The sequence below is a fragment of the Pleurodeles waltl genome, chromosome 4_2, assembly GCF_031143425.1.
Source record: "Pleurodeles waltl isolate 20211129_DDA chromosome 4_2, aPleWal1.hap1.20221129, whole genome shotgun sequence".
Taxonomy (NCBI): Eukaryota; Metazoa; Chordata; class Amphibia; order Caudata; family Salamandridae; genus Pleurodeles; species Pleurodeles waltl.
Window position 1 is genome coordinate 267,615,958 of NC_090443.1, and position 12,151 is coordinate 267,628,108.

General features: G+C 46.7%; 1 protein-coding gene across 1 annotated transcript in view; it reads right to left on the bottom strand.

Moving 5' to 3' along the window:
* GLRX2 (glutaredoxin 2) overlaps positions 1-7,653 on the bottom strand; it is a 167,281-nt gene extending 159,628 nt beyond the window's left edge. The window contains exon 1 of the mRNA XM_069231102.1: positions 7,279-7,653. Coding sequence (XP_069087203.1) covers positions 7,279-7,511 — 233 coding nt within the window. The 5' untranslated portion in view covers positions 7,512-7,653. The remainder of the gene's footprint in view (positions 1-7,278) is intronic.
* Between the last annotated feature and the right edge of the window lie 4,498 nt (positions 7,654-12,151).

Here is a 12,151-nt window from a genome sequence, read left to right on the forward strand (position 1 = left end):
ATCCTATCACTTTGAAACCAGAGAAAGAAAAGTAAACACCAAGCTTCCTCGGAAGACAGAGCCTAAAGTTCACCTTTTTCTTTGACTACAGAGCAAATGTGACATGATAAGAACAAGATTTGAAGGCCCGTTTACAGCAATCGACCACTGGTGGAAGAATACTGTAAATAGAGTTTAGGCCACAGAAGGGACAAACTCAAGCTAGACAGCCTAAAACAAGACAAAAGCTAGCAAACAGAAAGCAAGTGTGAGTTACAAAACCAATGGTAAGCAATGGGCAGAATGAATTCCCAGATAGTCTTTCCAAATGTCCCAAAGATGTCATTAGAAACCAGACAGCTCTGCTGTCTGGTAGGCTTCGACCTGAAAACTGGGTGAGGAGATGTGACCTAAGGGCCAAAGCAACATGCTTTGGAACTAGGAATCCATGTTTGACTGTTGAGTCCCAGAATCATCGTAGCATCCTGTGACCTTGGGCAAATCACATAATCTCCCTGTGCCTTTAAGAATGAATCTGACCTTCTGTAATATAATCTGGTTTTCATGTAAAACGCTCGCATGACTGTGCTCCAAAATTGAAGTTATTGAAATGGTCAGCATTTCGAATTTAATTCAGAATAGATTCGAGAAAAGTTGTGCAAGAGTGGCCTGGATAGAAGTGTATCTAATCCTCGGCAAGGGCGATGAGTTGCTGCCCCACTCGTGCCTGCGTCATTGGTCATGGTCAGTGGTCCATGGGCCCAGCTGGATACCTCTATAGAGTTCACCAAAGCAGAGTGGCCAGAGCTTTCATTGCATCACCGCACAATTTCACTTGTGGGGTTTTGTCATCTCCTTTTGGGGTGGGCAGACGGGACAAAACTCGAATGATGTGAAGCTGAATTCAGAGTTGGGCCTCAGAAGTGTACCGAGTGGTCAGCGAGGTGTCAGCTATTGTGCCTTTCTGCTTAGTCCACTGCTGGACTCTCCAACCAACCACCATACGCTCCCTGTCTGACTCTTCAATCCTTTTAACCTACTTCTTGCAGAATGTGCTGAGCTCTCACACCACCACGGCCTGGCTCCTGTTGGTCTCATGTTGGACACTCTAGTCACCAAAGCAAGGCAATCCAGAAGATTCCAGAGACACACTAAACGTATTCAAACGTTTCTACAGTTATAGATGTGTTCCCATAAATAACACACCAATTGCATGTATCTGTTCAAGCTATTTTTATTTTCTCGACAGGCCTGGCAGATCTTCCAAAGCACAAATTCACGTGTTCAAATGTAAAATTATATATGGCCAGTTTTATCATTTTTTTGGTACAAAATGTTGAAAAATACAATAGCTTTCCAGGCTTATGAACGTGTGTGTTTGCCAGGCGGTAGTTAAGTGGAGCGACGGGGAGACTTGACAAAAGCAAGAGCAGGGGGGAGAGCAGACCGAAGGACTCCTGATGAAAGGAAAAGCTGGTGGATGAGAGGGTAGGCTTGAATCATGTGATGAAAGGGGATTATAAGAGAGACAGTGAACATGTGATGAAAGGAGGAGAAGAAGAGAAGATGCAGTCTGTAATGAAACAAGATACAGGGGAGAAGAGAGGCAGCGCTGTGATGGGAATAAAAGCATAGAGAGAAAGGGAGAAAAAAAGGAGAGAACTGGATTCTGTGATGAAACGTGAAGCAGGAGGAGAACAGACGAGAAAGGGAACCTGTTGAGAAAAGACAAACGGAAAAAGCGTGACGTCATCCAAGGAGCCTCTAATGAAAAGAGGAGCAGGGGAGAGAGTAAACTGAAGGACCCCTTTATGAAAGTAAAAGCTGATGGATGAGAGGGAAGGCTGGACTCGTGATGAAAGGGGGGATAGGAAAGACAGGAAGCATGTGATGAAATGAGCAGAAGAGGAGCTATAAGTAATCTGTAATGATAGAAGATGCATTGGAGGAGATGAGAGGCAGTTGTGACAGAAATAAAACATGGAGACAAAATGAGAAAAAAAGGAGAGAAATGGATCGTGTGAAAAAAGTGAGAGCAGGTGGAGGGCAGACGATATAGGGAGCCTGTTGAGAAAAGACAAGCAGGGTAAGTGGAAATCAGAGAACCTGTAATGAAAGGAGTGGCTAAAGGGCAGTTGAAAAGGAGGGCCAGGGGTGAAAAGTGGGGAGGAGCAACAGGGGGTCAGTGACAAAAGGAGGGGGGCAAAGGAGGGAAAGGAGGTGAGAACCAGGGAGAATACAATGAAAGTGGGGATGGAAGGGAGAGGTTGAGGCGTTTGTTCAGTGTGTGGGTTTGTTCGGGGAAAATACAAAAAATCGATTCAGGTTGGGACTCGGAACACAAAGCAGCCCTGGCAATTTGCCAGACCAGCCCCCACACATAGGCTGGAAACAAGAGTGAGTGGATTATGCTGGATTGCTACTTTTGTTACTGGGTGGGGGGCGATATTGCAGCACCATTGCAAAACAGGCCCCCAGTAACAAAACTGGCCCCCACCCCTCCAGGCTCCTGGGGAGGCGCTCGAGGCCCGCTACGGCCAGTCCGGCCCTGAATGCATTTCACGGGCATCTACAGCAAGTCAGTATCTGGGAAACTGCTCATCATGCTCACAATAAGATGTCACGTTTTATCCTAAGTTCTATGTGATGTAGTGTTTTCCAATGAGACGCCAGGATATGTTATATTTTACTGCGTTACCTTAGTTTGTGTGACCCAATACCTTGTGCTGTGTTGATCTATGTGTTGTATGGTATGTGATGTGCTTTTGTTGTCTTATGTTGTATCAGCTCTCTCTCTCTCTCTCTCTCTCTCTCTCTATATATATATATATATATATAGAGAGAGAGAGGACTGTGGCGCGGTGTACTTCCTGTGGGCTATTCTGTGTGGAATGCCATCTTATGTTGTGTCTTATTTTGTGCCAGATTGTTTGTCATACTGTCTTATGGTGTATAGTGCTGCTAGCAATTTGTTGCTTTACACATTGTACGCTTTGTTCACAAGTGCTGTGTTATTGGGGATTGCTGCATACAAAGAGAGCCGTAACTTAGTTTGTTCCACAAACATAAAAGCAGGACTACACTCTTTAATCGACCAAGGGTCACAGAGTAACTCAATTAACAGTACTGTCTAACGAAGAAAAGACATACAACGCGTAACTAACGGGAATTAAATGCATTTAAAATAGTCTTCTGAGCTAATTAAAATATTTTCTGCTTGGGACTGTTGACAGTTACTACGCTGCAACAAATAAAGTCTTGCCTCTAGCTATGTTCAATCATTCCTGTCAAAAAAGCATTGTTAAAGCCAATAGGTCTCGGCTACGCAGAAGCTACTGACTTTGTCACTGCCTTTTAGCCATGTTATACAGCAGACTGGGTGTGCAGCATGGCTAGATTTAAAGTTATCAAAAAAAGCACTATGACACGGTCAGCGCTGGCACCATGCACAGAGCTCTTCATTTTCAGATGGAAGAGCGGGACGGCAATTATGGACGGACTGGAGGGGGGGAGATGAAGTGAGGCTGGTATGGGCAAGCAAGAACGGAAGGGTGGGGTGAATGGGACAGCAACATGGAGAAGTGAGGGTCAAGCTGCCATGTGTAAAAAAAAAAATAGCACTTCAATCCAGGCGTGATCAGCGAACGGATACCAATTAAATGTTATCAATCTGTACTTGGTCCCTGCGCCAGAGAAAGGAACAGAGTGACACGGACTCTTAATAAATCGTATACAACAGCCTCTCTAGGATGAATGCAGACAGAATAAGGTGAAGTTTAACAGGCAAAAATAGAAACTTTACTGTGATGCTTAATAGCAACATGAGAACTGTGGCGAATGCAAAGTAATGCATTTCAGAAGGAACAGAAATAGTACCTAAATTCCAACGCAAGCACCAGATGCCCAGCAGCTGGACACTAATCAAAGCTAATTATTCTGTACTTGGTCTGTGCACCACAGCAAGAAAAGGAAGTGACGTAGGGAAAGAGTTGCCCAATGAGAAAGCAGCAAAGAAGAGAGACAATGAAGTAAACAAAGGGTAAGCTATAGGTGGGTTCCATGCCCATTATTAGACACAAGGCTTGACCTTGAAGAAATCTGTGGATTGTTAAGGATTAGAACATCTAGTAAGCTCTCTGTGTTGTCCAAGATGTAATGGGTAGGTTAGGAGATTCAATCGAGTCGTGTAAAGAGAAAACAAGACTCACATGTCCCACACCCCTGCCTACAACCTACACAAATACCCTCAGAATAGTAATAGACAACCAACTTGCCATGACAAACGAGCACTCCTCAGTCCTCATGCACACATATAAAAACTGAAGACCTAGCTCTTCACCTAGCCCTGACCCTGGCACAGCCCATAAAGCTCCTGCATCTGTTACAGGATACCCTCACAGGTGAGTTGCGCCCTACACAAATACACAATATATCTTGTCGAGCAAGATACATAATTATACTTTAAAGGTGATACATGACTACATTTCAAAACCCAGGGCGTGGTAAAGTCTAACTGAAGTTCACCATGTAGAGAGAGACAGCTACAATATAAATGAGTTAGAATTTCACAAGTAGAAATAACCACAATGTCAAACATAAGTCTGATACTTATTTTACATAATTGTAGATTACATGCACAGCTCCATTAAATGTCCAACAACAACAAAAATCCTGTAATTCAGCTCAAGAGCAGCGAAAATGTAAATATAAACCAAGTAATAGATTAAAGCTTTTATGTAAGCATGATTTCAGGTCACAGTGATAATTTTAGACTCTAAAAGATAAATGTGTAGGCGGACGGCTTTCATAAAACCGAAACTCATACAGACCAAAAAAAAACATCTCACACAGTAGATCACATAACTCCTTCGTATGGTCTAATCTGCGTCAAATATTTTTTCGAATGGCTGACAAATAGTATGTTAAAGCAAAGGTGAATGCAGGCAGAAAAAGGTGAAGTTTATCAGGCAAAAAAGAAACTTCATTGTGACACTTAGTAACAACATGACAACCGTGGTGAATGCACAGAAATGCATTTCAGAAGGAACTAACAGAAATGGTACCTGAATTCCAGCACAAGCACCAGATGACCAGCAGCTGGACACTAATCAAAGCTAATTAATCTGTACTTGGTCCGTGCACTACAGCAAGAAAAGGAAGTGACGTATAGAAAGGGTTGCTCAATAGAAAAGCAGCAAAGAAGAGAGACAATGATGCGAACAAACGGTAAGTTATGGGTGGGTTCCATGCCCATTATTAGACACAAGGCTTGACCTTGAAAGATTCTGTAGATTGTTTAGGATTAGAACATCTAGTAACCTCTGTGTGTTGTCCAAGTTGTAATGGGTTGGTTAGGAAATTCAGTTGAGTAGTATAAAGAGGAAACAAGACACACATGGCCCACACCCCTTCCAGCAACCTGCAAAAATAACCTCAGAATAGTAACAGACAACCAACTTGCCATGACAAACAAGCACTCTTCAGTCCTCACACACACATATAGAAACTGAACACCTGGCTCTTCACCTAGCAGTGACCGTGGCACTGCCCATAAAGCTCTTGCTTCTGTTCCAGGTTACCCTCCCAGGTGAGTTGCTCCTTATACAAATACACATAACATGCTGTTGAGTAAGATACATAATTATACTTTAAAGGTGATACATGACTACATTTCAAAACCCAGGGAATGGTAAAGTCTAATTGCAATTCACCATGTAGAGAGACAGCTAGAATATAAATGGGTTCGAATTTCACATGAAGAGCCATAATATCAAACATAAAACTGATACTTATTGTACATAATTGTACATTATGTGCAAACCTTCATGAAATGTACAAAAACAACAACAAAATCCTGTAATTCATCTCATGAGCAAAGGAAATGTAAATATAACCCAATTGACAGATTAACGTTTTTATATAAGAATAATCGATCTCAGGTAACCCTCCCAGGTGAGTTGCGCCCTATACAAATACACATAACATGCTGTTGAGGAAAATCGGATTAATGGTGCTGCTCTGCGTGTAAACGTAGAGGGAGTACAGGGGAGGTAAAGAATGCTAAGGATGGCAAAGGCATGTTTTTTTGGGTAAAAAAATGAGAAGGTGGAAATATGAAAAAATGGACAATGGATGAGGGTAAAGGTGGTTGAAGAAAGTAGGAGCAAAGTATAGTCATCCACTGCAGGCAGTGAAAGTGTTGTGCAATGCTTGTTGAGTGGTGGAAGAATGTGGCATTTAAGTATGATACCTTTGTGTAGAAGAAACTGCCAAAATAAAGATAGTGAGTTTGGCTGAACAAGCTGGAGTGCAATTGAAGACGGAAGAGAATGTCCTAGATGGGGATTTGGAAGAACAAGAATTTACACAAAAACTGAGTGAGAAAGGAGGGTAGAAAAACATCATTACCAGAATTGTGTCTGATATTATATTATGCCAAAATATCCACAACATCATGGACCCATGGGAATACATAACAAAACATCTACACTTAACAGAAGCATATGTTTAGAAATTAAATTTAGGAAACAATATTTGTTAGTAAGATATGACTGTACATCATATTTTGGAATACGAGTCTGAGAAAGCAGTGAAGACAACAATGGTGAGTTGAGTAGACACATCACTGAAGGATTAGGTTACCAAAATAGTCAGAGTCTAGAATATTAGACTTTGTGTATTTGAGGAGGAAGGTATGGTGTAGTCCTGCTTAGTGTCCGAGTGATAAAGTTGAGTTCATTATGTGTTCTGGGGCGAAGCTGGTATTATAGAATAGGGGTGGGTTATTGTATAGACTGTTGGAATATGAACCTTGGCAATGGTGCCTGCCAAACAGGTTTGTGCCTAATAAAGCTGTTTTTACTAACACATGCTTGTCACTGAAGAATCCAGGTCACTGGGAAGCAGCATTTTCAGCCCGTGTGCATCTTTTTAACAATCATTGTTCTGGGGTGCACTGGGTCAATTGGTGTAATGGAACCAAAACAAGAATACGTCTCCAGGAATGCACAGATTTGTTAATTCAAAGTATAGAACTCCTTGGCCCAAATCAAATTAACAGTTAGGTTAATAGTTAGGCTAGCCCATCTCAAAAGTGGATGTGCAGCAAATGTACATGTTAAACCACGTGCTTCCTAATTTGGTAACAATTATTTCATCCCAGAACACTCAATACAAATGACTACACTGTCTACACTATTACAGAGACCGCAATCCTATACTTTTCTTTATGCAATTCGACCACTGGTCTTATCTTTAATGAGCTTCTGGCACCCAATTCAGAAGTGAGAGATATATTACATGTGTCTCTTCTCAGATGTGCAGGTTAGTCCAATCCTTCGTATACAGGTGAAAACCATCATCTGTGGGGTGACCTGGTTTCGGTCTACTAAACTGGCGAGGGCCGCATTAAGGCGGGCTGGAACAAGGGTAGCAATTATAGGAGATGAGCCTCCTCCTCGAATGCCACCCCGTATTTTGTCCCCAAGAGGAAGCAGAGACACCCATGGGCGGAACTGGGGAAGGAGGGACATTGGCCACGGCGAGCTCGCGCGAGGAAGTAAAGGCAGAACAGAAAACTTGGGAGAAATGTTGCCCAGTGCTGACCAGTGCGACTGGTGTCTGCCCGCTCGCACGAGCCCTCACAACGTGGTGGGACTAAAAAACAGAGGGCACGCCGAGGGACAGCAGCGAAAAATGAGCTATGACGCAAGCCAGGCCGTGTGGCTCTCGGCTGCGATTTGCAACACAGAAGCTGTTATGGTGGTTATTGGTGCGGTTTGCTTGAGGCGGATTAAACTACAAGTCCCCCAGGCGAACTCTGATACTCACCTTCCCGGTGTCTCCTGCCGGTCTTGGGCGGGCGGACAGGCTACCTGGCTTCAGGCCGCAGGCTATCCACAGACCAGCCTGGCACTTAAAGAACCAGCTGCCGCCTTGACTATGGAACCCGGCGCCCACGCACAGAAAACAGGAGAGGAGGGGTGAATGACACATGCAGCTCTGTGCCCGCCCATTCACAGGGGTTTCGGGGCGGTTGGGGGCTTGGGTGCCTGCTTTCCGCAGCTGTCACATAGGTAACGTAGGTAACAACATCGTGTGTAGTTTTGGGGTACCGAGCCAGCGTGCACCGACATTGACAAGCCTAGCCCTAGCGTGCATGCCACTAACGCCCCTACCCAAGCACTGATGCCGCACTGTGCCCAACTCGAAAATAAGGGTGGACAAGCCACAGACTCTGTGTGAGGACCGGGGGCTTCAGATTGTGCATTCTCCACTTTGGTTTATTTTTTACTGCGACCATGTAAGCACACAGAAACATAGAGGTGTTAATAAAAAAAACTACAAATCCCAGAGTTTCAACATAATCACATATGTGATAATAGAATGTCCAATTTCCAATCAGCAGTCATGTCAGCATATAAACCGGTTGAACAGTATTAACTCCGCCTTTTCTGTGCTGCTCAGTGGCCATGTATTACCTCAGATTACTCAATCTTTGTTATTACAAAAGTTTGTTGAGTGTTTTGAGAATGTAATTCTTATTGTAATTATTGTTGTGTTTATGCAGTTTGCCAGTACCGCCTGGCTTGCTTACAGACTGCGCAGAATTTGGCAGAGGTCTTCACCTGGAGGGAGCATAAGGGGCTGGTGCTATGAACGGCACCAAAGACCAGGTAGCGGTATCCAGAGTGGACCAGGGACAATGGAGCGGAAGTGGCGCCCCCTCCTCAGGTGTGCAGGAGAAGGGGGTGAAAGGGTGTAGAGAGCCACCTGGGCTCTCCCATACTTTGTTGCCCTCAGTGTGACGACGGTTTGGTTCCGGGTAAAGAGAGATTATAAATAAAGTGGTGCAAGGACCCTCATGTTTCTTGACAGGCAGTGCTTTAAATGGGCAGGTACTGTCCGGTACAGAGTACCTGCACTTCTATATTTCCAATTAAAGCACTGTTGACCGGTGACCACTGCCCTGAAGACTTCATGTTTTCTATTCCAGCTTGCTTACGTGCTAGCGGCACGTTGAACACTTACCTTGCACCTCTACACTGGCGATGAGGCGGGGCACTACCCACACCAATCTGCGCACCTCAGAGCCCTTTCTCACCTGGGGGGTCGGCCTGCCGCAGCTCATCCAAGACGCGATCAGCCCCTCTGGACGGCCTCCACGTGGTCACGGGCCCTGTCAGTACCTTGCAGACAACGGGACTGTGTGGATTCCTATCCGCACAACGACATCGGCCTGCAGCAGTGCGAGTGCAGCGCGCCCCACCTGAGCTGTATCGTTGCCTGGGGATCTGAGCTTCGAGCGCACCTCCTCGGCCGCCGGCATGCGTTTTAGAGACCACAGTGGAGTGCAAGGACCCAGGGGGCTGCCAGGCCTACTGTCTGTTGTGTCGGGCGGTTTCCTCTAAGGAGCCCTGCCTCGGGCACGATCACCCAGCTGGACAGAGAGGGCCCCTCGCAGGGCTAAACAGATCCAATAGACCTGCCAGGCCCCAGTTCATCTGCGCCACCACATGGTGCCTGTGAAGACTCCAGGAGACACAGCCTGTCTACCCTTGCAGCAGTGTGTGGGCATGGGAAGTTCTGTGTGATGAGGCACACCTGTGTACCCACCGGCACGGGTTTAACGAGGACAGACCATCAAGTCCCCAGTAACTGTCCTGTAAAAAAGGGGAGAAGTGCCAGAGCAACATACAAATACAAAAACAGAAGGATAAATGAAAAGGGAGCATCAAGCCAGGCCCCTGCTTAGAACCCTGAGCTCACCGCCCCAGGCAGAGTACCAGCACCTAGTGCACAACCCAGGAACACATTCATCCATCACAGTACTGCCCCTTTTAAGCCAGCTAGCAGATCCAGCCACAGCCCCGCCACGATGGTGCCACTGGCTTGGCAGGCTGAGGCACTACTTTCGAGCTATGCGGTAAACTGATGGTGCAGTGCAAAGGTCTCTCATGCTGCACTTTGGGGCAATGAACTGTGTGACCTATTTGAGACACTGCCAAACACTGGCAGGGACAACGATTTCAACACAGTTGTTGATGCCCTCAATAGGTACTTTGACCTGCAGCTTAACCCGGACTGTGAGAGATTCAATCTGAGACAGGCGCAGCAAACCGACAAAGAATCGGTGGACATGTTTTACGCACAACTGTGCAAGCTGTCAATCACCTGCACAGGTATCAACCAACATGAGGTGCAGCAAGTAACGCCAGCTGAAGACATTAGTACAGCAGCAGCAGGTACCTACCCAAGGGCCATCCCCTACGAAGACGATAAGGACGAAGACATATTTGTCGTCTCATTTGCCGACAGACCTGACCATAGGCGGGGACCACCACCCATGTGCACCACAACCATCAATGGCACGCCAATGACCGCGCTCATCCACAAAGGGGCATCAGCAAACGTCCTAGACTTGGAGCAGTACAGCCAGCTTTCGCCCACACTTGATCTCAAACCATGCCGCACCAAGATATACACCTATGGGGGCCGAGACCTGATACCCCTGTGAGGAGCAATAGAGGTTACTGTGGGCAGCGACTGCCACTCGATACGTGTCACTCGACACGCACCAAATTCCATGTGGCTGAAGGCAGGAAAGGATCCTTACTATGATGCCACACTGCAGAAGACCTCGAGCAAGTGTTCTTCGCTTGCCAAATCCACGACTCTCACTCTAAATCCCCGTTGGCGGACTTCCCAGAACTCTTCCGAGGGCTAGGAAAGTTGAAGGGGAAACAACTCCACCTGCATGTCGAACCAGTGGTAAGACCCACCGCTCCAAGGCATCAGCAGGTGCTCTTCCACCTGAGACCCCAGGTGGAGCGAGAACTGCAGACCCTAGAAAAGCAAGGGGTCATCAAGAAGATAACCGGTCCGACCCCCTGGGTGTCACCTTTAGTCATCGCCCCAAAGCAGCCTGGTGCCATCCCACTGTGTGTGGACATGCGGCTACCCAGCAGTGCCATTAAGCGGGAACACCACATCACACTCACCATGGACGATATTATAGCAGACCTCAATGGAGCCCAATGGTTCTCCAAGTTGGACTTAAACTTGTGGTATCACCAGCTGGAGCTAACCCCGGAGAGTCGCAGTATCACCACATTCTCGACCCACATCGGACTCCGACGCTACAAGCAGCTCAACTTCAGGGTCTTCTAAGCCACAGAAATATTCCAGAACTCCATCCGAGAGACACTGTTGGAGTTGGTGGGCATCATCAATCTGAGTGACGAAATTCTAATATTCTCCGACACCTTAAAGGAGCACCACAAACACCTGCGGGCCGCACTTCAGGGATTCTCAGAAGCCAGACTGACCCTGCACAAGAAAAAGTGTGCTACATCTTTTCGAGAGAAGGGCTGAAGGTCGACCCCAAGAAAGTAGGCGCCATCAGAGGGGGGTCAGTACCTCACAAAGCCACTGAGGTCAGGAGTTTCCTTGGTATGGTGACGTACTGTGGGGGATTCATCCCCAATTTGGCCACACTGGCCGAACTCCTTTGGCGTCTCACGGACATCAACACACCATGGGAGTGGACCCCTGAGGCGGACAAGGCTTTTCATGCTGAAAAAAGGCACTTTTGGACACAGTAAATATGGCGTACTTCCACCTCCGAAAGAAAACCGAAGTAGTAGTAGACGCCAGCCCCGTCGGGTTGGGTGCCATGCTGCTGCAGGAACTAAGTCACCAGCAGAGGACTTAGATGGCCTACTCAAGCAGGGCTTTCTCAGCAACGGAGGCCAGATATGCACAGATTGAGCGAGAAGAGCTTGCTATCCGGCGGGCTTGCCAGCATTTCCACTTATATTTATTTGGACACGAATTTAAGGTAGTCACCGACCACAAGCCACTGGTGTCCCTCTTTGCGGGCACAGCCAGGCTTGCCCCGGGATGGATGCCATGGTGGACGAACTAGTGAGTAGTTGCAACCTGTGCACCATCACTGCCCGAGACCCCACTCCTGCCCCCGTGGTAACGGAGCCACCCAGCACTCAACTGTAGTCCCAGATAAGACTGGAGTTTGGTAGTTTCCCGGATAGCAGGTTAACCACGGTGATGATAGACTCCTGCACCCGTTTCCCTGTGGTGGAGCTAGTGGTGTCCACGGCATTCGAGCACATCTAGCCTGTGCTGGAGAACACGTTCGCCCTCCTGGGTTTGC